This window comes from Aotus nancymaae, unplaced genomic scaffold (assembly GCF_030222135.1).
Source record: "Aotus nancymaae isolate 86718 unplaced genomic scaffold, 86718_ANA_hifiasm-v0.15.2.pri h1tg000058l, whole genome shotgun sequence".
Lineage (NCBI taxonomy): Eukaryota > Metazoa > Chordata > Mammalia > Primates > Aotidae > Aotus > Aotus nancymaae.
Window position 1 is genome coordinate 42,684,589 of NW_026988472.1, and position 23,294 is coordinate 42,707,882.

The 23,294-nt window shown below is 39.2% G+C and overlaps 1 protein-coding gene across 2 annotated transcripts in view; it reads right to left on the bottom strand.

Moving 5' to 3' along the window:
* Positions 1–22,872, bottom strand: part of GRPR (gastrin releasing peptide receptor) — a 37,172-nt gene extending 14,300 nt beyond the window's left edge. For both annotated transcript variants that reach the window (XM_012434491.3, XM_012434499.2), the window contains exon 1: positions 22,063–22,872. In XM_012434491.3, coding sequence (XP_012289914.1) covers positions 22,063–22,475 — 413 coding nt within the window. In that variant the 5' untranslated portion in view covers positions 22,476–22,872. The remainder of the gene's footprint in view (positions 1–22,062) is intronic.
* Positions 22,873–23,294: the final 422 nt, after the last annotated feature.

A 23,294-nucleotide genomic window follows, 5' to 3' on the forward strand; every position in this document is an offset into this window, starting at 1 on the left:
TTCCTGAGGTCAGAAGCTTACATCCTCTCCTCTTCTCTTTTTCCTGTCTCACTAAAAATGCCCCAGGTTCCTTGCTCTGCAAATCATTTATTTCAAAGTAGGGACTCAGCAAATACTTGCTAATTAATTGATGATTTATATGTGACTTGCCGATGTGTCTCTTATTTCCAACTTCTCACAAGGGAGAGAGAGAAATTTCCCTTTTACACACTAAGTCAGTAAAAATCATTCTTCAATAGACAGACAAATTAAATCCTCTGACAATATGGGGCTCAAACAATTTTTTCCCACTTCTGAAAACATCTGTGCTTCATTTTTCTTATGCAAACATTGGAAAGGTCAAAAAATGTTCCCTGTGGCAAGATTAATGTGTCAAAGAGATTCTTGGCAAGTAGAAGTAGCTGGCTCCCACAATCAGGGTTGGAAACCTTTGCCCACAGAAAGGTATGTCTTTTATTCAAATATGGGCAGTTTGTTTATTTTTAAGAATCCAGCATTTCAGCCCTTATTTGTCCATAATTACCTACTGAAGTCTGTAGGAATTGTTGCACTACAATACTTTAAAATCTCAATTGCAATCCAAATGTATACTATGCGGAGAATACTGAGGTAAAGAAGATAACTAAATGAACTAAATGGTCTCTAGGGTAACTGACACATTGCCTGCCTTAAAATTAGAATTGTACCTAATGGGATTTGACAAAACTATTAAACAGCAGCTTTATTTTCTCCTGAGAATAACACCAAGAATTTTTCTGAAGAAGTGAGGAAATTATTAGCTGACTTGTACGATGATTATAACCCAGAGCAATGGAATCTTATCTCTCAGAGCTATTACTCCGCAAACGGAGAACTTACTGGTCTTTGGTGCCCATCCAACTGTTATCTTTAAGTATGTAACAGATTGCAGTTATGCTTTTATGTTTTCTCCAGGATAAATATCTCCAATGCTCCTTTTCACCCCTTCTTAATATACTCTAGTTTCCTCTGGGCTCCAATGCAGACCTAGGATCGAGAGACATGGTTCCTAATGGTGATTCTACCAACTAGTTGTATGGTCTTGGATGAACCGTGGACTCTGCACTTCAGTATTCTCATCCTTGAACAAGAGACAATTCTTTACTGGCAAGGAGCTCGTGGGGATATGTTAACAAAATAGCTAGAAAGTATTTGGTATTACATTGTCCATTACTTTAAGAGCTGAGGTGCTACACTGAGTGAACACACAGAACTCACATCCCACTTTGCTATTCTACTCTCCACAGGGGACTTGCAATTCTTAGCCTCAAGCTTTTGAGGAACCTATAAAGAAAGGAATAAGGAGTCCTTGTGGTCATTTCAAGTAATATTGACAACATCAATGAGGGAAGAATGGGGAGAAATGGAGTAAAGCCACATGCTGTTAGAGCAGCTAAGGAAGAGTCAAAAGGGACTCTCCTGTAGGAATGAACAAAGGAAGGAGAGCAGGGATGTTCTACAACTTTGGTGGCTTGTTGTGTTTAGGGAGTATTAATGTTTGGGGGTCTTCAGGTTGATTGTTTACTCTGGCGTTCCTCCATCTTTTGGCTCATTTTCTTCATTGCTTTAATTTGTGCGTGAGCACCAACTTCTTGGAAAATCTCTACGATTCAGAAAGACTGCAGAAGCTAAGCTGGGGAAAAGAAATGTCTTGGGATTTGCTTTTGGCTCAACATGGAGAGGTAAAGGGTCGGACAGGGGTGAAACTCTAGTTTTTCCCACCAGGATGGGGAAAAAAAGAGAGCAGTAATATGGGGCAGGAGAGAATTTCTGTCCCTGCATGGCGGGAACAAGCTTTCAGCTTTATAGCTCACAGGTCTGAGTGTGTGATCAGCAGGGCATGGAGGAGTGAAGAGCTCCAGCAAAAGGGCAATTAAATAAATAATTCCCCAATTTTCCTGCTGTCACACATGGGCAGGAAAGCCTGAGAGACTAAAAGGAAAACAGCAGAATTACTGGGGAGATAGAGAGATTGAAGGAGGGGAAGAGAAACAAAAAGAAGCAAGAGAAAAAGAAAGGAAATTGGAGGATAGGAGAGAAGGAGGCAAGGGAGAGGAGGAGAGGAGAGGAAAGGGGAGAAGACAGAAGAGATGGGGAAGAGAAGAAAAGACCAAAAATTATGTTCCATCTAGCAACACAAGTTGGGCCAGGTTCCCTGCAGACACATTGATCTGGACCTTGTCAGTTTACTCTGATGCCAAAGAGAAAGCTGGAGTAAGGGTGATGGGAGGTTGGAGGGGGAGTGGGGGCACTTAGAAAAGTATACTAACTCTTATTTTTAAAAATTCTTTAAGAATAGAGCTTTAACTAAAGTAATAACAAATTGAACATATACCTACATTGTATGTATGTTAATACATAAATTACCTATATGTACTACTGTACTAATACATTATGTATAATTTCATTCTATGTTGCCAGGAATTATTGTTAATTTCATTCAATGTGATGGTGGCATTGGATTGTATAGAAGACTACGCTTGTTCTCAGGAAATATACACTGAAATACTTAGGGGTGAAATGTGAGGGTGTTTGTACCTTACTTTCCAAAGCTCAGCAAAACAAAACACGACAACATACACACAGAAAGAAAGAGAAAAAAAATCTAGGAAATGGTCATTGCTGAATGTGGTTAGGTTTACACAAGAGTTCATAAACAAGTCAGGGAGTAAATATATGCTAAAATGTAGAATTTGTAAAAGATAAGCTAACAAAAATAAAATTTTAAAAACTATTTTAAATATTTTTGGTTAAATATTTTATCCTAGTTTATTGACAGTGAACCTTTTGCCATCATTAAAGCTTTATTATAACTATGGTGTGATTTAATGTGTCATATCTGATTAGAGCCTATACCAGGAATGAGGGAAGTGTCTTCTCTGTTATATTCATATTAGTCTCTTGAGTTTGCAATTTTAATATCATCTACAATCTGCGGGGTTTTGTTTTGTTCTATTTTGTTTCAGCAGGAATATTTTTAAGCCACTTGCCCATTTGAGGAGGTTATTTTAATTAAAACTAGATTACACATAATACACAACAGTCGGCAATGCCTTCCCTTAAGCTAAAAGTTCAAAGAAGAGTAATGGTGTCCTATTTGAGCCTTCTAGACAGTGGGCCACCCACTCCTGCTGCCTGAGCCACACATGATAAGGAATCATATGACATGAACTCATTGAGGGGTTGAGCCTCAATTTGGATTCTACATATTACTCATGTTTAGTTCATCCTTATATTTTAACAAAAATCAATATAAATAAAGGTTTTGGTACTTTCCTCCCTTACCTGTTAGATCAGGCCACGCCTCTCCAGGAGCATGTGAACTTCACTTTGGGGATTCATTGTCCCAGAAGACACTTTCCAGAGAATTTAGCTAAGGTTTCAAGGGTTTTCTTCACCCCCCATATACATGCCTTGCAGTTCCCTATGGCCTGAGGCCTAGAGTAGTGTCTGGGCTCTTTAAAACATTCAGAGGCCTCAGGGCCAGCAGGGGTCATCTGAGTGAGACCTTGACCTTAGAGCTAAGGTGAAAAATGGCACCAGTGAAGGACTAGAAACCACAGGCTGGAATAAGGATAGAGAAAGAGCTACTGACATTGGGAAGGTACTGATCCTGGGATATGAGGAATGTAGAGGCTTAGGGATAAAATGGAAAGAGAGATGCAACTAGTTGTTGGACATCTTATGGCACTTTCGCATAAAGAGTTGGGCAACTATTGACCCTTGGGCTAAAAACAAGTTTCAGCAGGGTGATCCAATTTAAAAGCTCAATGCCAATCCTGTAAGGGAGCCCATGGGCATATGCAGGATGAAATATTACAGTTGCCAATGGATATGTTTAAAATGACAAAGGAAAGTAGTAATCCAGTTAATTTCAGTAGGTGTGCAAACATCCTGGCACACATTGTTCATTCCTCAAAAATGTTATGGAGAGAAGAACATATATTTATAACTTGTTAAAATTTTATGAGCCAAAATGTTTGAAAAACATTTCAAAATCCCATTTGCAAATTGTAGTTAGACACAGCCTGCAATTACTCTACTGTGTAGCAAAGAAGATACACATAGAACAGGGAAAAAAATCACAATGACAAAGAAAAATCAACCATGCTCTACATGGAAGATATAATAGACTCAGGATCATAAATTTCCTTTTCAAATTGTCATTCACCCCCAAACAGACCCCGAAGCAAGGATTTAGGTGCAAGAAATTTATTTGGAATGGGATGCCAGGAAGCACAGGGAGGTAGGAAAAGCCAATAAAGGACACTACAGTGCACAACTGGAGCACATTCTTACTGTGAATGCCCTGAGAGAACACAGTGAACACTGTTTCAGAACTGTGCCCCCAAAGGATGAGGAGAGTGGGGTGTTTAGTCACCAACTCTCATCTCTGGTTGAGAATTGTCTGGTGGTGGTAATTCCAGGGCACTTGAGCCTGCCCCAAACCTTTCCTTGGACAGAGATTGCCCTTGATCAGAGAAACACAGGAAGCCCAGGTCTGTAAGTGACCTCAGAGGTGTGCCAGGGGATATGGACACCACTATTATGTACATTTTTTCTCCTGATCTGGTCAGTTTATCAAACATATATATAGAAAATGAAATATCCAAGATAATTTTCAGTTTTTAAATATATTTCAAATCATTAAGGATAAAAATGGAATTTCTAAATTATCATAATAAAATGCACTATCATTTTTTTCCAAAATAAGAATCATTACAGCTCAAAAATACCATCATGGCATATGAGTCACTGTGTCTAATTATAAAAATTTAGCAGCACTAGATTTAAATAAATGTTTGGGAGAGGTTTTATAAATGGCGAAATGGTGACCCAACTTTACAGCTTACTGGGACCACTGGCCCAGGAGGTTGATCCTGGCAGTGCTGGGGAGGCATCACCGTATGGCGCAGGAGCCCAAGACAAGGAGAGAGGGAACAGATGAAGATCGGGAGCCCTGCACTCCAGTCCCACTTCTATGATTACCGATTTTTGTGAAAACATGTTGTCTCAGTTTCTTTTTATGTTTTGTTATTTAGCAAAAACCTATATAGTACTCACTGTGTGCCTAGCACAAAGTTCTCAACACTTTGTAAGAATTAGAGGAAACTTTCCCTCTGCTTCTACAGAACAATACTAGAAGATAGGTATTACTATTGTCATCTTTTTTTTTAACACATGAAGAAATGAAGGCACTGAGAGGTTAAGTAACATGGTCACACAGCTAGCAACTGGAAGAGCTAGTGTTTAAACAGAAAGCATCTAGCTCCTGAGTCCATACCTTAAAGTGCAAGATGTTCATGCCTCCATTTTCTTCATCTGCGAAACAGAACTAAAGATACCAACCTTACTTACTATGATGAGGAGTTAAATGAGCTAAATTTTTCAAACCCACTTTGAAAAACAGCATTATTTAAATCAGGGGTGCCCAATCTTGTAGTTTCCCTGGGCCACACTGGAAGAAGAATTGTCTTGGGCCACATATAAAATACACTAACTATAATGGATGAGCTAAAAAAGAAAAATAGCAAAAAAATCACATAATGTTTTCAGAAACTTTATGGATTTGTGTTGGGCCACATTCAAAGCCATCCTGAGCCACATGTGGTCCATAGGCTGCAGGTTGGACAAGCTTGATTTAAAAAAAAAAAAAGGTTATTACTGTATTTCCCGAAAAGGAAAGACAGTCCGCCAGAATGTCAACTGGTCAAGGTTTCTGCAACAACCTCTTGATTCCCTTATGAACATAAATAGCGGTCATGCTAATGGTGCACTCACTCTTTTGACTAGGAATTCTAAGATGTCATAAAGACGTCAACACATATTACTTAATTACATCATTACAAAAATTACAACAGTCCTGTGATAATTAAAAGTAGATGCTCCTCTCCGCATTTTAAAGATCAGAAAACTGAAGCTTATAAAGTGATTTGCCCCAAGTCACATAGCTCAAACTCAGACATCTCTTCAAACTTAATGCTTTTGAATTTCTCCCCACTATGAATAATAGTGCTGTACTAAATGTGATCCCCCCCAAATTAATTAATAAAACAAAAGAAAGCAAACCAAAGAAAATGACAAAAATAAGGGGAGTTATTGCTTAATGGGCATAGAGCTTCAGTTTCGGAAGATGAAGAAAGTTCTGGAGATGGACAATGGTGACAGTTGCATGACACTGTGAATGTATTTACTGCCACTGAACCGAACACTTAAAAATGGTTAAAATGGCAAATTTTGTTATGTATATTTTACCCCAATACAATTTTAAGAAGAAAAGAAAGAAACAGCAAGAAAGGAAGAAAGGGAAGAAAGATGAAACAGTTCTGAAGCTTGTTATCATGCAACTTCAGAGGTATCTTAATAAATAACTGAAATAGTTGCTTTGAGGCCAGGTGTAGTGGCTCACGCCTGTAATCCCAGCACTTTGGGAGGCTGAGGCGGGGGATCACAAGGTCAGGAGTTTGAGACCAGCTTGGCCAACATGGTGAAACCTCGTCTCTACTAAAAAATACAAAAAAAATTAGCTGGGCATGGTGGCGGGCACCTGTGGTCCCAGCTACTCAGGAGGCTGAAGGAGGAGACTCGCTTGAGCCTGGGAAGCAGAGGTTGCAGTGAGCTGAGACTGTGCCACTGCACTCCAGCCTGGGTGACAGACTGACACTCCATCTCAAAACACAAACAAACAAACAAAAACTAACTGAAATAGTTGCTGTGAGTCAGCAAAAGTATCAATAAAGAAGGTTGTTAAGAGGCATTTAGCTATTCTGAAGGACATTTTTCATTTTAAAAGTTATTATCAAACTACAAAAAGCTTATTGTAAAAGCTTAGACAGTAGAGAATTCTAAAAACAATCATCTGTAAGTTTTGCATGTCATGTTTTGATATATTTCCTTCCAATTTTTTCCTTTTGTCTTTTGTACAGAATTGAGAGCATACAATTCTGTATCTTTTCTTAATGATCTATAGCATACACATCTCCCGGTTTCACACAGATGCCCAAGACCCTTCTAGCCAACAGGCAGTGCTTTGCACATGCTTCTGGGCACCATGACTTTTCAAAGAACCCTGGTGCTTGCTAGAGGGCAACGTCCCTGCTTTCACAGGTTCTTCCTACAATTAGCTTCAGTGCAACACATCATGATTAAATGACACAAAGCACCCTCTACTTCCCAAAAGGAACATCTCTAGCATACACAAATACAAATACAAAGCATATCTTAGGCAGCTACTTTTGCATGGTCCTGTACTAGGTACATAAGAGTTCAAACAAAGCATAAACCCTGGACACTCAGTGACATTTTTGCTCATTCCATTTTTGAAATTAAGAAGGTTGATGTACCCTGAGTAACAGGAGTATCAGTTTCTTAAGCATAGGGTCTAGGTCTTGTTCATTTTCTGCCTAGTTTATTTATGAAATAAATTAATAATAATACTAAAAATCAAGAACTATTCATCCAATTTGTCTGGCCTGTAATGGCTTACTTTCAGATAAGGAAATGGGTTCAAGATGCTCAAGACAACCCGCTCCTCCCCTGCCATGCTCCTAGCCACACATACTCCTCTCAAGCCCTCTTACCCAAAAATCACTCTGGATACCAGCTTATTAGCCTGACCTACTCCACCAAAGTGATTCTCCTAAACTCAATTCCTCTTTTTGACAATTTTGAGGCAACTAGTTCACGAGCCTATAATGAAAAGACCTTAGAGAAAGCAGCACTTTGAATGAGGGAGAAACATTAAAAGGAAGTGGTGAAAAGCATCTATTTACACCTTTATTTCCCCAGTGAACAATTTACCAGGCCCTGCCATCATGTCTGCCACCCACGGAAATTGGAATCCAGCTAAACCTCCATTTAAAACTCTCTCATTCATTTCATTTAAACAACTATTAGCATCACACAGGACCCAGGTCATGCTGGAAAAAACACTTGGCTTAAAGACTTTGGCTTGATTCTCAATTTTACTGTTTTCTAATCATGTGATGTAGAACCCTCATTTCACCATCTAAAAACAGAGATAATAATAAGGATTCCAAATGATCTAAAAAGTTACTGGGCATGATATGACAATGCCTCGAAACCCTGAAACATCACACCGATGTATGTCTCTTCTTTATAATATTCCTTAGGAAGTCTGTCCTGGCTAACTGAAAAGGGGTCGTGGATTCCCCTAGGTCCCACTCCAATCAAATGGGAAATTCTCACTGCTAAATAACCACCCTAGAAAACATGCACACTCTATATCACAGACAGTAAACTAAGACCCATTGACCAAGTCTGGTCCACTCCCTGTTTTTATATGGCCCATGAGCTAAGAATGGTTTTTGTATTTTAGATGGTTGAGAAAAAAATCAAAAGAAGAAGAATATTTTGAGATGTAAAAATCTCATAAAATTCAAATTTCAAGGTACAGAAATAATGCTTTATTGTATCATCACCATGTCTATTTGCTTACACATTGTCTGTGGCAGATTTCACCCTACAAGGGTAGAATTGAGGAGACTGATTGAATTCTGACTCCAGAATTGCAATGGAGACTGCATGGTCCACAAAGCCTAAAATGTTACAGGCAAAGTTTGCCAAAAGTTTTATCATTTCTGTTGTTCTCTGCCTGTCCACACCAAGGCTGTTGGTTCCTACTTTAAACAGAGGTAAGCTCATTTTCCATCTCACACAGCACCACCTGTTAGACTTACTAATTTGTGATAATGAAGACAATAGGCCACTGAACCCTGTCCTTGCTCTTTCAGTACTAAGCACTCATCACTCAGGAAGCTTATTCTAACAGCACATTTAAGTACTAATTTGGCATCTCAGGCTCCACTTGGCACTATGGATATAAAAGTCCCTGGCCATTGAGAATTTGAAATCTAACCGGGGAAGCAAGATACATTTAGGAAAAGTCCTTAATGAACCATATAAGAATATTTACATCTGCCTTTATGAAGAACTCTTGGGAAAGATGTTGCTAGGTCAGCATATAAAGTGCTGCATCGTGGTACAGACAAATGAGTCTATGTCTAATTACAAATCTGTTTCATATGTAACTATGGAATATAAAACATAGAGGTCATAGAAGAGGAGACTGAGACCAGAGACTGAGGCCCAGAGAGGTCCCACAGCTAGTTAGCTGAGAACCAAGACGAGACCTGGGTCTCTTGATCCCCAAGTCAGCAGAGATTTTTATGTTTACTCATAGCACTTTAGATGTTCGGGTCTTTTTAAAGCACAAGTAAAGAATACTTAAAATTAAATATTGACTGTACTTGTCTTCATCCCACAGCACATGTAGTCCTTAAATCATCATTTTAACCTTCAATGTCACTTCTGTTCACAATCTAGAAAAGAAACAATGCCAAAATCTGATTTTCCTGTTTTTCTATGATGTTTCCAATCACCTAAAGTGTAAAGGGAAAAGAAAAGATAATAATGAAATTCTTAGAAATCTGTTTTGATCACCATTTATTTAAAAAGAAATAAGTACTTCCCATACATACTCATGGGGTAACTATTGTGATTTTGTTTTTTACATAATTTTCTATTGTTTTAAGATTGTACTTAAAGTATTTCTCATAACAGAGGTCTGTGGCTAGCATGAAGTAGCCCAACTTAATTAAAAAATCGCCATCACCAAAGGGAAAAAAGAAACGTTGAAAAGCTTAAAGTTGACCTGTAGTTATTCTATTTATATGTAGACAGCATAAAGAAAGAAGTAAGTCACACAGACACATTATTGTCACGGTAAATTCTCCTCACATTGGAAAATAAATTCTTTATGTGATAAAATTTGCATTTTCCCCCTATTTCTTTCTCATGTAACCTTTAGCTATCACCACCGGCCAGCTGGCCTGAGTACAATACAAAAACAATATTAAAAAAGAGAAAGAAGACAAAGAAAGAAAAAGGTTTAAAGATGTGAAGTTTAAAGATATGTACCTTAGGAACATTCTGGCTCTTTCCTTCCCATGAAATTTTAGCTGTTAGCAATCACTGAATAGCGAAATGTCATCTGTAGCTCCTGCTTATTGGGGCTAAGAGTCCTGGCTTAGTTTAAAGATCCCAGAGGCTTTAATGTACCTACATGCTTGGCAATGTCCACTGCTGCAGGCATCAGTTGAGATTCCTGACTTACTCACTTTGACGTTAGCCAGAACTCACTTCTCTCACTCAAAATTGCTGAGATAATTTGAGGCTGTGAGTGTTGATGCCACAGGCCTAAATAGGTAGCTCTGAATGCCTCCTTAAAGAAGCTGGGATGTGTGTAGTTTTAAGGGCAGCAGATCAGGTCTTTAGGGAGATAGTAGTATAGGATTTTCTCTTTTTGATAATGACAAACTAGTTTGTTGCTGATCAACCGTCTTGGGATGAAAAGTTAGAAAAATTTATTTGAGAGCATCAGAGAAATACCAGGGTAATAGGGATTTGAGAGTCCAAAATCCTGCAGAGAAATGATGTGCAAAAACATGAAGTTGTTATTCACCATCATTTCCCCCTTAAGGCCTTAACCAAATGTCAAGCAGTAGCAGAGAAAGTGAGAGCTGAGCTGAGCTTCCAGCATGTTTAGGATGAAGGGGGAAAATAAGTAGAGTCCAGGGCCCACCAAAGAGAGAAGCCCAGGTTAACACCGCAGGCTTCTAGTTGAGATGCCCAAAGGGGTAAGCCTCAGTGACAGGGGAAAACCAGAAATAGACCAACTCTCACAAAGACCAAAGCCCACCCTCCAATCTGTTCAATCCCTGACTGCATCAGATGTAATGTCACTTCCTAATTACCTTCAAGAAGTAAAAGCTAATCTCTTCAACAAGATTATACCATCTAGAGCCTCAAATTATCTACAATTCTTTATACATAAATAGAAACAGATTTACAGAGGTTCTACATGTTAAAGTTACCAGAAAGGTATTTTAAAATATATTCGGACTAATTCAAAAAATTTGACTACAAGATGGAACAAAATGAAAATGCAATATATAATAACTGAAATGAAGAATTAAATGGAAGCTTCAGAAGCTGCCTAGACACAGCTGAAGAGAGGATTAGAGAACTGAAAATGGCCAGACTGAAGTACAGTGAGACAAAAAAGGATGGCAAATACAGAAAAGAGAGTAGGAAATTTATGGGACGTGGCAAAATGGTGACATGAAATTGTGCTTAAAATCCTTCTTGGTAACAGCGGTCTGACTCTAGTATGAAATTGCCTGCCTTAGTAAAAGCAAAGATAACCAAAGGGGAAAACACCTTAAAAGCTTAAAGTTGGCTGGGCATGGTGGCTCACGCCTGTAATCCCAGCACTTTGGGAGGCCGAGGTGAGCAAATCACCTGAGGTCAGGAGTTCAAGACCAGCCTGACCAACATGGAGAAACACTGTCTCTAGTAGAAATACAAAATTAGCTGGGCATGGTGGCGCATGCCTGTAATCTCAGCTACTCAGGAGGTTGAGGCAAGAGAATCACTTGAACCCGGGAGGTGAGATTGTGGTGAGCCGAGATCGTACCACTGCACTCCAGCCTGGGCCACAGAGCAAGACTCAGTCTAAAAAAAAAAAAGCTTAAAGTTAACCCATAGTTATTCTATTTATGTGTAGCCAGCACAAAGAAGGAGAGGAAAGAGATAATGAGATAGAAGCAATATTTGAAGTTGTAATGGTTGAGAATTTTCCAAAACTGACTAAAATCTTCAGGCCACAGATTTAAGAAATGCTATGAAGCCCAAGCAGCAGAAATACAAAGGAAAGCATGCCTAAGCACATCATAGCAATACTGCTGAAAATCAGAAATGAAGAGAAAAATCTTAAAATCAGTCCAAGAGAAAAACATCAATACTGTTAAAGGAGAAACAATAAAACTGGCATCTGACTGTCAGATACAGTAAGAGGACAATGAATGGCAACTGTAATGTGCTGAAAGATAAGAACTGCCAACGTAGGATTCTATGCCCACTGAAAATAGCCTCCAGAAAGTACATGAATCAAAGACACTTTCAGACAAACAAAGATGGAAAAAATGTGTACACTAAATGAAACACTGAAGGAAGATCTTTGGGGAGAAGTAGAGTGATCTCAGATGAAGCCACAGAGATGCAGGAAGGAATGGAGAACAACAGAAAAGGTAAATAAATAAATCTAAAGGTAAATATTTGAGTATATGTAAAGTATGTACAAACAATAAAAATAATATAGGTTTTTAAATCTAGAAAGAATTAAAATACATAATTACAATAACCAAAAAAAAAGAAAAAAAAGGCAAGAGGGAATTTTAAATTAAGTTAAAAGTGTCCTATTATTTTTGCAATGTCCAGGAAGTAGGAAAGTTTCAATTTATAGTAGCTTCTAATAGGTCAAGGATACATGCTGTTGTAAACTCTAGGGTAGCCCCTAAAATAAATTGAAAAGAGTTTGTATAATTAACCAACTCAGAGAGGGGGGAATAGAATAATTAAAATATCTAATTTAAAAGAAAGCAAGAAGGGGAGGAAAAAAATATTATGAAACAGGTGAGACCAGTGAATATCAAACAATAAGGTGGTAGATTTAAATCCAAATATATGAGTAGAATTGAATTTATGAGTGTCTGTGTTTATAGAGCAGAAACATGTAGCCAAATTACAAATAGCGAATATATTTGTGTAAAGTCACAGAAGTTGTGTGTACTCACAGAATACTGACATTGATAGAGATAACAGAAAACTCATAATGTGAAGACATCCATGATAAACAGGTTAGTAGGAGTCATCAGTTGAATAAGTATTTAAGATTACTCAAGGTACAAGAAAATTTGAAATGCTTTGGGTTTTTTACAGTCCAGAGAAGAAAGAAACTTGATAGTGGCTTTTTCAAGTTTGATGTTAATCCTAAACATATACATGACATTGCCAATAACTAGATATGAAGCGGAAAGTGTGACATGGTAAAAGCCCCATAAAACTGCATACCTCAACCATACCTCGGCTTTCTGTTGAAACCGCTCTCTGTAACCCAAATGTGACAGACAAGCAGTTCAAACCCACTCCACCTTGGCCCCTGCGACTTGTAATAAGTAATTAAGGACTGTAATTTCCACCCTACCCAGACAATGTGTAAACAAGTGCTTATCTTGACTTTTGTGAACCACTTAAGTAACAATCAGAACGTCAAAAGTCCCTTGGCCCTCGGAATGCCTGAAGCCCCCCACCCCCACCCCCGCCCCTCACCCTCACTCCCGAGGCGGTTGTATGGGTATGAAAGGTCTTGACACCCTCCTTTCGGGGCCACGGGTTGGAGAGAAGCGAGTCCTCCGTGGCCGCGGCAATAAAGACCCTGCAATTTGGCATATCTTTGTCTTCGTGTTGACTTTCTATGCTCGGTTCAGGACAACAAAAGAAAGGTTTTCTAATCGCTCATTAATAAAAAGCCAACTTAAATCAATCATGCTAGAAGACTGATCTCCTCCTTCTGTTTTCTCTATGGAAAGGGATCTTACCTCCCAGCTACTCAGGAGGCTGAGGCAGGAGAATTGCCTGAACCCAGGAGGCGGAGGTTGCGGTGAGCCGAGATCGCGCCATTGCACTCCAGCCTGGGGTAACAAGAGCGAAACTCTGTCTCAAAAAAAAAAAAAAAAAAAAAAAAAAAGAAAGGGATTTTACCAAATAATGTCATTTTAAAAGGAGACAAATGAGGATGAAGCCAAAATATTTAAGAAAACAAGTATAACAAAGGTGTGTCAGGCAATTATTTAATAGATAGTATGTTCTTTTTCTGGATTTTATGATGTTTGTGAATTTTACCAGCTTATTTAAACTTGTGATTTATTAATATTTCTAAATCTAACGTGATTTCTAAAGGTTTTTAAATATCCACTTTTCTTCCCAATTTTATAGTTGTAATTTTATTATTATTTTTTTTAAAAATGCCCCCACCTCAAGAGTCCCCATAACATCTGGGTAAACTCTTGTCATCTAGGGTTGGAACCAAAGTTCTCCTGCAGTCACTCTGTTAATCATGAAAGGAAATGAGCAATATGATTCACAGACCATAATCCAGTATTCCGGGTTTACTCAGTAGGACCTACTAGAATTCATTCATTCCTTTATTCCTCTCTTCATGCATCCATTCATTCAGCACTTCAACAAATGCTTATCAAGCACCTACTACTATGGGTTAGGAACTGTTCTAGTGCCAGAGAATATGCCAAAGAACGAGATGGGCTCCCACTTCTTTGGAGCTTATATTCTAGTGGTGGCAGACAATAAACAAACAAATAAACAAAATAATTCTCAAGAAAATAATACTGGATGATATTTATCCAAGACAAATGAAGACATATATCCATACAAAAACTGCACAAGAATGTTTATGGCAGATTTATTCATAATTACCCAAACCAAAAACAACCCTAATGCTCATTAACTAGAGAATGGATAAACAAAATGTAGTATATCCATGCAATGGAATACTGCTCAGCAATAATAAGGAATGGATTACTGATACATGCAAAAAGCGAGTTAAAAGAAGCCAGACTTAAAACAGCTACATACTATGTGATGTCATTCACATGACATTCTGGAAAAGATCAGTGGTTGCCAGTATCTGTAGGTGGAGAGAGGAGAGAGATTATAAAGGGGCATGAGATAATTTGGGGGTGACGAAAATGTTCTCTGTTTTGTCTGTGCTGGTGGTGGTAGTGATGTGACTGTATGTTTGTCAAAATTCATACACATGTAAAAAATTTCTTGTATATAAACTGCACCTCAGTAGACCTGAAATAAAGAAATTAGATTATGGGATAGTGTTGGTTACTTCTTCAGATCGAGTGGCCAAGGAAGATCTCCTTCAGGAAATGATGTGTAATACGTAAAATGAACTTCAAAATCCCTTGTTCTATTATTACTAGGAGATAAAAAGAAGAAATGGAGAAATTTTTTCCTTTATTCTGAAAACATGTGTTTTAATTATGCAAACCCCACACATAGGAGGACTTACAAGTGCAAAAATGCAAATTTAGCCTATTTTCAAAGGATGTTATTGACAGACACAGTTCAAAAAACCTCAGCAGGGGGCCATTTCAGGGTATACTCTATGTTTCACGCTTGTGCTTTCATTTTGCCTCTCTGCGTATTAAGTTGCCAGAAATGATAATTAGCCACATAAAACCCTAACACTTTAAAAGATAATGTGTGAGAGACAAGGTCAAAGTTCTTTTTTGCCCTTTTCCTCTCCCACAGAGATCCAGTTGAAAGAGTCTTGCTGGGAAACCTCACTTCCACAGCACCTGCCTTCTCATCATTCCCAGAAGCTGCAGGCAGCTGTGGTAGTTCCACTGCCGTGGAAAGACGTGAGTTGAGTTTCCTTCCAGAGAGGGGCAGCATATGTTTCAGGAAAATCAAAGCATAAAGAAGTTATGAACTGAAAGCTCATGTAAACTGGTTCCAACAGAGGGACTTTCCTGTAAAGCATTTCTAGAAGGATGCTTTACAAGAAATGAAATTAAGTAAGTCTTCTCTTGTGAGAAAGGGGCCAATCTCCTTGCAATTAATGAAGCTGGGTCTCTAGAATGGTAGAGGAGCCTTTGGAATTACTGGGGTGACCCCATTAGAAGGGGATTACCCTGGATTCACTCAGTGTATTTTCCTTCAGAAGGGTAAGTTTTGACATAGTAGTTCCCATTGTCCAGAAAAGGGAAGTGGAATCAGACTCTGTGTTTGATGATTTCTTAAGAAAAGTTTCCAGTTCTCCTGAAGAAATTAAGACATGGAATGAGGATGAAGGGGTTCTTTCTAATCTGACTCCATTCTGAATTTGTTGTGACAAAGTTCAATCCCATTACCTCTTCTGGTCTCTGTGTCAAACAAAGGTGTGAACTTTAAGATGACTTTTACTTCTAGCTGCTGGACTTTATCCTTTTGTCACTGCTCAAACATCAAGGAAGATGTAATTATTGTACTCTTACTGAATGCAGAGTGGGCCTGGCTATTGTAGAAGACACAGATCCCTATGGATCACCCCATATTATTAAGGAAGTTTAAAACACATCTCTAACAAAGACCTAGCAGTACAAGTCAGGATAGATTTGGCATATAATGAACAATACAGGCAGAAACATCCTGGGAAGGGAAATAAATCAATGAAAGCAAAAGATCAGGGAATCCTTCATAAAAGAGAAAAGACTTGAAATATCCCTTGAAAGACTGACAGGATTTGGGTAGATGGAGAGAGTAGGGCCCAGCCATCGGAGAAGGGAAAATGAAATTAGAGAGGGGAGAAGTCTGATGGCACATGTGGGAGGCAATGAGAGTTTTGCTAGAGCAGTGTTTGTTCCGGCAAGTCTTGGGACAGGAGGATATAAAAGAGAGACGAGCCGCTGGAAGAGGACCTACAAAAAAAGAATGGAAGGATCAGACACAAGTTCACAGTGCAGACTTGGAAAGTTGACCCCTCGTGTATACTTCGGTAAGTCTCAAAACCTCATCAATGGGGTGCCTAAATTCCCCAAGCCTGTGACTGCAGATGATATTGGGCTGCTTCAGTTCTTCCCTCTTCACTTGTGTATGTCTTCCAATAGAAGATATTTCACAGACAGAAAGAGCCTGTGCAGCTGAGAGGCATTTGATATTTGCCTATCTGAGCAATTCCTTATACCCTCTGTGAGATAGAGGAGCAAACGTGTATCCTGGGGAGGAAATCTGGACCCCAAAGCATATAGCAAACTCTTTCTAAACTGTCTAATAGAACCCTCTGCAATGACTGAAATGTTCTGTATCTGCACTGTCCAATAGAGTAGCCACTAGCCACATGTGGCTCCTGAGCACTTGATGTGTGGCTGGTATGAGGAGGAAATGAAATTTTTCATTTCACTTAAATTAAATGCAAATTTAAATAGCCACATGTGGTTAGTGGCTACCAAGTTAAATCATACAGCTCTAGATGTTGGGAAAGCTACAACCACATACATTCCTTGCGGAAAATTCAAAGAATCTGTACTTCAAGAAGTCTGCAGAAATATATCACCTTCCTGTTTCTTTCCACATTCCAAATGACAAAGAAACTTATAACCAGTCTTTCCACAGAATCAAAGAAGAATCATGTTACAATGGAACCGCCATAGCCATCTGTCCTTAGAATTCATTCTCCCAGCCCCATTCTAGTAAGAAATAACAACGAATAATAGTACTGAAGCAGGTTTAATATAACTTGGGCATTATACATGTTGTCAACATTAAGTTCAACTTTTTTTTTTTATTTTTTTTTTTGAGATGGAGTTTCGCTCTTGTTACCCAGGCTGGAGTGCAATGGCGCGATCTCGGCTCACTGCAACCTCCGCCTCCTGAGTTCAAGCAATTCTCCTACCTCAGCCTCCCGAGTAGCTGGGACTACAGGCACGCACCACCATGCCCAGCTAATTTTTATACTTTTAGTAGAGACAAGGTTTCACCTTGTTGACCAGGATGGTCTCGATCTCTTGACCTCGTGATCCACCTGCCTCGGCCTCCCAAAGGGCTGGGATTATAGGCGTGAGCCACTGCGCCCGGCCTAAGTTCAACTTTAAATCTTACACTTACTGGAAAAGAAAACACAAACCACCCTCATCCTTTTTCTGTTGAGGGTCCATTTCAGGTCTCGAATTTCATTTACATAGTAATGAGGCATCTAGCACAAAGGCGGACATCTAATAGCAAGGAACAGTATGTAAAAAAATCTCCATCTATCCAACTGTTCACCCATCTAGCCACCCTACTCTCCACTCATACATGTAACCCACCCAACCAGCCAGTCAGCCATCTATCTATCCATCCAGCCATCTATTTATCCCCTGAATCTATTTACTGACTCACATAAAAAAGTTTTTCTCTCATCTACCCAGATAATGAGAGCTTAATAGAGATCAGATAAGCAGGTGACTATGTGATACATTTTTTTTTTTGAGATGGAGTCTTGCTCTGTCACCCAGGCTGGAGTGGAGTGGCACAATCTTGGCTCACTTGCCTCCCAGGTTCAAGTGATTCTCCTGCCTCAGCCTCCAGAGTAGCTGGGATTACAAGCATGCACCACCATGTTCGGCTAATTTTGTATTTTTAGTAGAGACAGGGGTTTCACCGTGTTATCCAGGCTGGTCTCGAACTTCTGACCTCAGATGATCCACTCGCTTCAGCCTCCCAAAGTGCTGGGATTACAGGTATGAGCCACCGTGCCCGGCTGATACATTATTTTTAAGAGTATGCTTTCAGGTTAATCCTCAAAAGTAGAATAAAGAATAAAAATGAGGAAAATAGTATGCATTAACTAAACATAATTTTAATTAGTCAATATTTATTGACCACCCATTTGGCAAAAGAAAACTTGTGGGACACTATGGAAGATCTAAGAATATATTAGAAACCTCTGCCCTCAACATTCTTAATAATCTACCTAAAAATGTAAAGCAATAAATATATGAAGGCTAAAATAAAGAAACAAACAAAACACTTCAAAACAGCAACATAAAAGGTGTCACAAGATAATTCATGTCTCAGATAATAAGTCTCATATTTCAAGAGGGTCAGGAAATTTGGGCTAGAATGGCCCAACTTAGGGTTTTAAGGAGGAGACTTGAGTCAGATTCTGAATGATAGGCAAGAAGACAGAAAAAAAAAAAAAAAAAAAACTAGGATTTTAGAACTTGAAGGGACCATAGAAATTGCCTAGCTTAACTCCATCATTTTATAGATGATTAAAGTAAGGTCGGCAAGTTAAGTGACTTAGTCCCACTTTCTTATATGGGTAGTAATGGCAGGAAAATGTCTAAAACGCAGGTTTGTTGATGCTCATTCCAAGCCCATACGCCACATGGGATGAGAAATACAGTCTTGTACTTAGGAAAGGAGAAAGCATTCTGGAGAGTGGGTGGGACACAGCATAAGACAGGAAACAGAGCCAGGAACACATCAGTGCAACCACCGTATATGAGGATATCAGTGTGTGTGTAAGGAGAGAAAGTACGGGAGGAGAGGGAGGATGGGGATCAATATTGAAGGTGCTTGAATGCAAACTTGCAATTGCTCAGCTGTGCAAATCCCCAGAATTCTGGTTTCTGAAACTGTCTTGAAGTCTCCCTTTGAGCTGGTGATGCCAGTATAAACTTTTCTAGAAACTTGATATTCTTTTCATATTGACAAAGATTCAAGTTCATTCAGTGAAGGGGAGAACTACAGAAGGGAAGCTGGAATGAGGACTGCAATGCTGGGCAACGTATGGGGGCAGGGATGGATGATTATCAATAGGTGCCCCACTCATGACTCAGACCCTGGATTCAGTAGATTTAGGAAAGGGCCTAAGAATCTGTGTGTTTTTAAAGTTCCCCTGTGATTCTGGTGATCATCTGGTTTGGAAGGTCTGGTTCATTCACTCTTTCACCAATCTACCTCTATACAGACTACCACCTTGAAAACTTACAATATTTAGTAAATATATGATCCCTATGACCCAGCAATTTTACTGACAGACATATACCCAAGAGAAATAAACACTTACATTCCCCCAAAGACATGAATAAGAATGTCCAGAGCAGGTTATCATCATCCCCAAACAAAACAACCCAGTTTCCATCAGTGTTCGCATGAATAAATAAACCAAAGTATATTCATACAATGGAACACCACACACAATTAAAAAGAACAAACCACTGTTACACCTATCAACATGGGTGAATATCACAGAGATAATGATAAGCATAAGAAGATAGACACAAAGGAGTACTTACTATATAATTCCATTTATGTGAGATTAAAGAACTGGCAAAAATAACCTACGGTGATTGAAATCAGAATAGTGATTGCCTCTGTATGGGGGTATTAACTAGGAAAGGGCATAAGAGAAACTCTGGGGGATGCTGGAACTCTTTTACATCTCCATCTGGTTATCCAGCTCTACAGACATGTGTAAAAATATATTCAGCTGTTACTTGTTCAGTTTACGTGTATATAGATTACACCTTGCTGAGAAGAAAAAATATAGAATCTATATTCCCCCTTCCAACCTCATGAGATATAAGATATAAGAATCCCATTGCTTTAAAAAATGAGATAGATAGAAAAGTACAGTCTTAATCATTTAACTACCTCAATACCTAATCTTTCTACTGGAATTGGTTAGATGCACTATCTGTGATTCAGGTGATCCATCGGCTTTTTAAAGACCTAGAAAAACACAAAAAGTTAGCAATATGGGAGCTTCTAGTAATTTCTGAACTTGGCAAGGACAGGTAGTAACTATAAACTTACTGGGAACACACTGGAGCTGTGAAGGAGTACAACCTGGCTTTTGAAAGAGTTTTCCCTTTCTGCTGATGGTGAACTTGGTCTGCTTTGAAACTCCAGAGAAGAGTTCCCTGCAGCTGCCTCTTTACGTTCCATGCCCTCACTTTCCTTTCTGTTTTTCTCCCCAAGAAGAGAGTAAACACCATCTGTACCACTGCACTCCCGAACCCGGAAACCAAAATTTCTCCTTCCCATTAAGAAAATTACCCTCATCCTGAAGTGCCCTCGGCCATTGGTAACAAGCCACAGCCCTTCTGCCAGCTCCAGAGTTTGCCAGCCCTGAATCAACACATGAAATTGTCTGTGGTCATTGGTATCTGGTCGGCAGATGTGCAGGGTAGGAGCAAGCCAAAGGGGAATGGAGGGAATGGAGAAACTCTGTCGAGTCGGTACAATGTGCAAACCTTGCTCCTGGGCCATTACTTTTCAGTCTTTGAAAATGTTGTGTGCTGGGCAGTGTGCTTCAGGTAGCTAAGCATAAACACATGTCTACAAATACCGATAACACTATCTTTATTTGTCCATTACTCAACAAAGCCAGATCACCTGAGAACTGTTTGTTCCTTTATAAAATGAGAATCCAGCACCACATGTATTAAAATGCGGGACATTTTCTCCATAGTATAAACTTTCAAGAGCTGCGTCTATGTCTTTTCCGGAATGCTCTCAAATCCTTCTGTATCTTTAACACATAACATACACTTGATTATAAGTGAATATAATCACTTATAATCAGGTTTATTGCAGCAGTTTTTCTGGGTTGTTTGTTTCACCATATGGTCTATGCTGTGTCTGAAAGTCTATTCATTACTATGTCCAATTTCCAGAGAACAGAAGTACATAAAGTATGTTCAGTAATTTGTGTGAACAACCTGCAGCTATTTCTTGACTTGTCAATTCAGGCAAGTGCTTTTTACATGCTAGACACTTGATAAATATTCAAAGAATGAATATGAAGTTTTAAGACTGATAAATGTAAGCTTTTTTGCAATGTGCTCACACAAAAAATGCAGTTTGCAAATATGTATATTTCACAGAATAAAAAACTGTAGTGAACTCCCTCTTCCTCCCCACAATAAGTTCCAAAAACATGGTATATGGAAGTATGTCAATAAAGATATTAAAATTAGAAGTCAACCTTGAATAGAGCTTTCTCCAGAAAATTTTAAAAACTCAAATAATGCTTGATTTCATTTAAGAGAGACTTAGAAAAACCAGCAAACGATTGTTCTGTCACAGAGAGTCAAATACAAAATCAGCTGTGGGAAAAGTTAAACTGTCTGAGAAAAATGAATTTCAGAGAAATGAGGCTCATTTTCTCCTCTTGGTTATTTCTGAAAGAATGTTTTGAAGAAATGCGGTGGAACTTTCCTGTTCTCTGAAGGTTTTGAATTGCTTCTAAAAAATATTTGCCTGAGGTTTAAACTCTATTTGGTATGATTGTCTTTCTCACTGGTCAATTAATTTTGCAAGAAGGGAGAAGTTAGGAAAAGGCAATGCTAAATAGATATGTTTCCAGAAAAGCCACCTCAGTTTTCTGCTTAGAGGTATTTTTTTCTCATTTGTCTCCTTCTGTCCCCATTATTCACTGACTTCTTTTTCTCAAACCAATGTTATACTCAAGAAGTCATCCCTAGAACAAAATCTGCCTGGATGGGAATCCGAGTTTGAGTAAAACTTCCCCTTGTGCAAACAGCTCCCTATCCCAACATGGTAGTTCATTTACCGAGGCATCTACCACCCTTGGAGAGCATGTAACTTTCAGCCGGTACTTACCTGTCTGCCGAGAGCGCTGTGAGTGTGAAGACAGACACCCCAACAGAGGTAAGCTGTATAAAGGGGATCAGTTTGCAGCCAATCCTGCCAAATAGCCATCTGTCAGCCAGGTACCTGCTGGCATCCACTGGAGCACACGTTACCAGGAGGAGCAGGTCTCCCAAAGCCAGACTGGAAATGAACAGGTTTGGAACATTTCGCATGGACTTGACTGTAAGGAAGATCTTGATCAAAGTGATGTTGCCAACGAGGCCTATCAGAATGATAACCCCATAAACTGCAGGGATGACATAGAGGATCCCCGGCTGGGACCAGTCGTCGTTCACGGGGAGATCCGCACTGTGATTGGAGATGTTGCAGTGCATGAAATGGTCCACTTCCAAGTTTAGAAGGAAACAGTCATTTAGAGCCATCTCTAGATTTTTTTCCCCACCTAAAAGTTCCCTTAGATGCTATTTCTTAACTATTGATTTTGCAACCAGGTGAAGATGGAGATGAGATCTATGCTGGGCTCTTTGTCTTCTTTAATAAAAATACTCTGAGTACATATATGCTAACTATATATTCAAAACTGTCTGTCACTATTTTGACACTGGTGCTGCTCTGGCCCTCACATGACTAGTGCAGTACAACTCTAAATTCAATAAGTTAACCACAACAAAAACTTAGCAACAAAAAAACCTTAGAATTAAACCCACTCTGCATCAGCTCTTTCTACCCCCATTCTAGTCTAAGTCTCCCTGGCTGCACTTTACTAAGAACTTTTGGCCTGCTATTTTCACACAGCATTTGCTTTCTTTCCTGATATTTAGAATCTGAAGGTTTAAAGTGGGTAGGAAAAAACTGCACTGAGAAATCCTCAAATCCTATAGGCAGGGTGCTTTGCACGTCACGGGCTTCACCAGCAAACAGCAGCTCCACTGAGCCGCGGCTCTGAAGAGGAACCAGGGTTACTTATAGACAGAGAATGCCAGCCCCCTGCTGGACACTTCAATCACTGCCCACTTGCCTGCTTTCTCCAAATGAGAATCATCCAGCCGATTGCAGTTCCTACGTGGCTTAACAGATACCTTTGGCTTCTCATGTAAGCACATAGCACCCAGGGAAGGTATTAAGTAAATGTTGCTAGCACTCTGCAAAGGCACTGGAAATCTTTCTGATACTATCCCCATGAATCCAGATGGGGATTCATATCCCATTTTCTCATTTTTTTCTAATTCATTAGAATGACA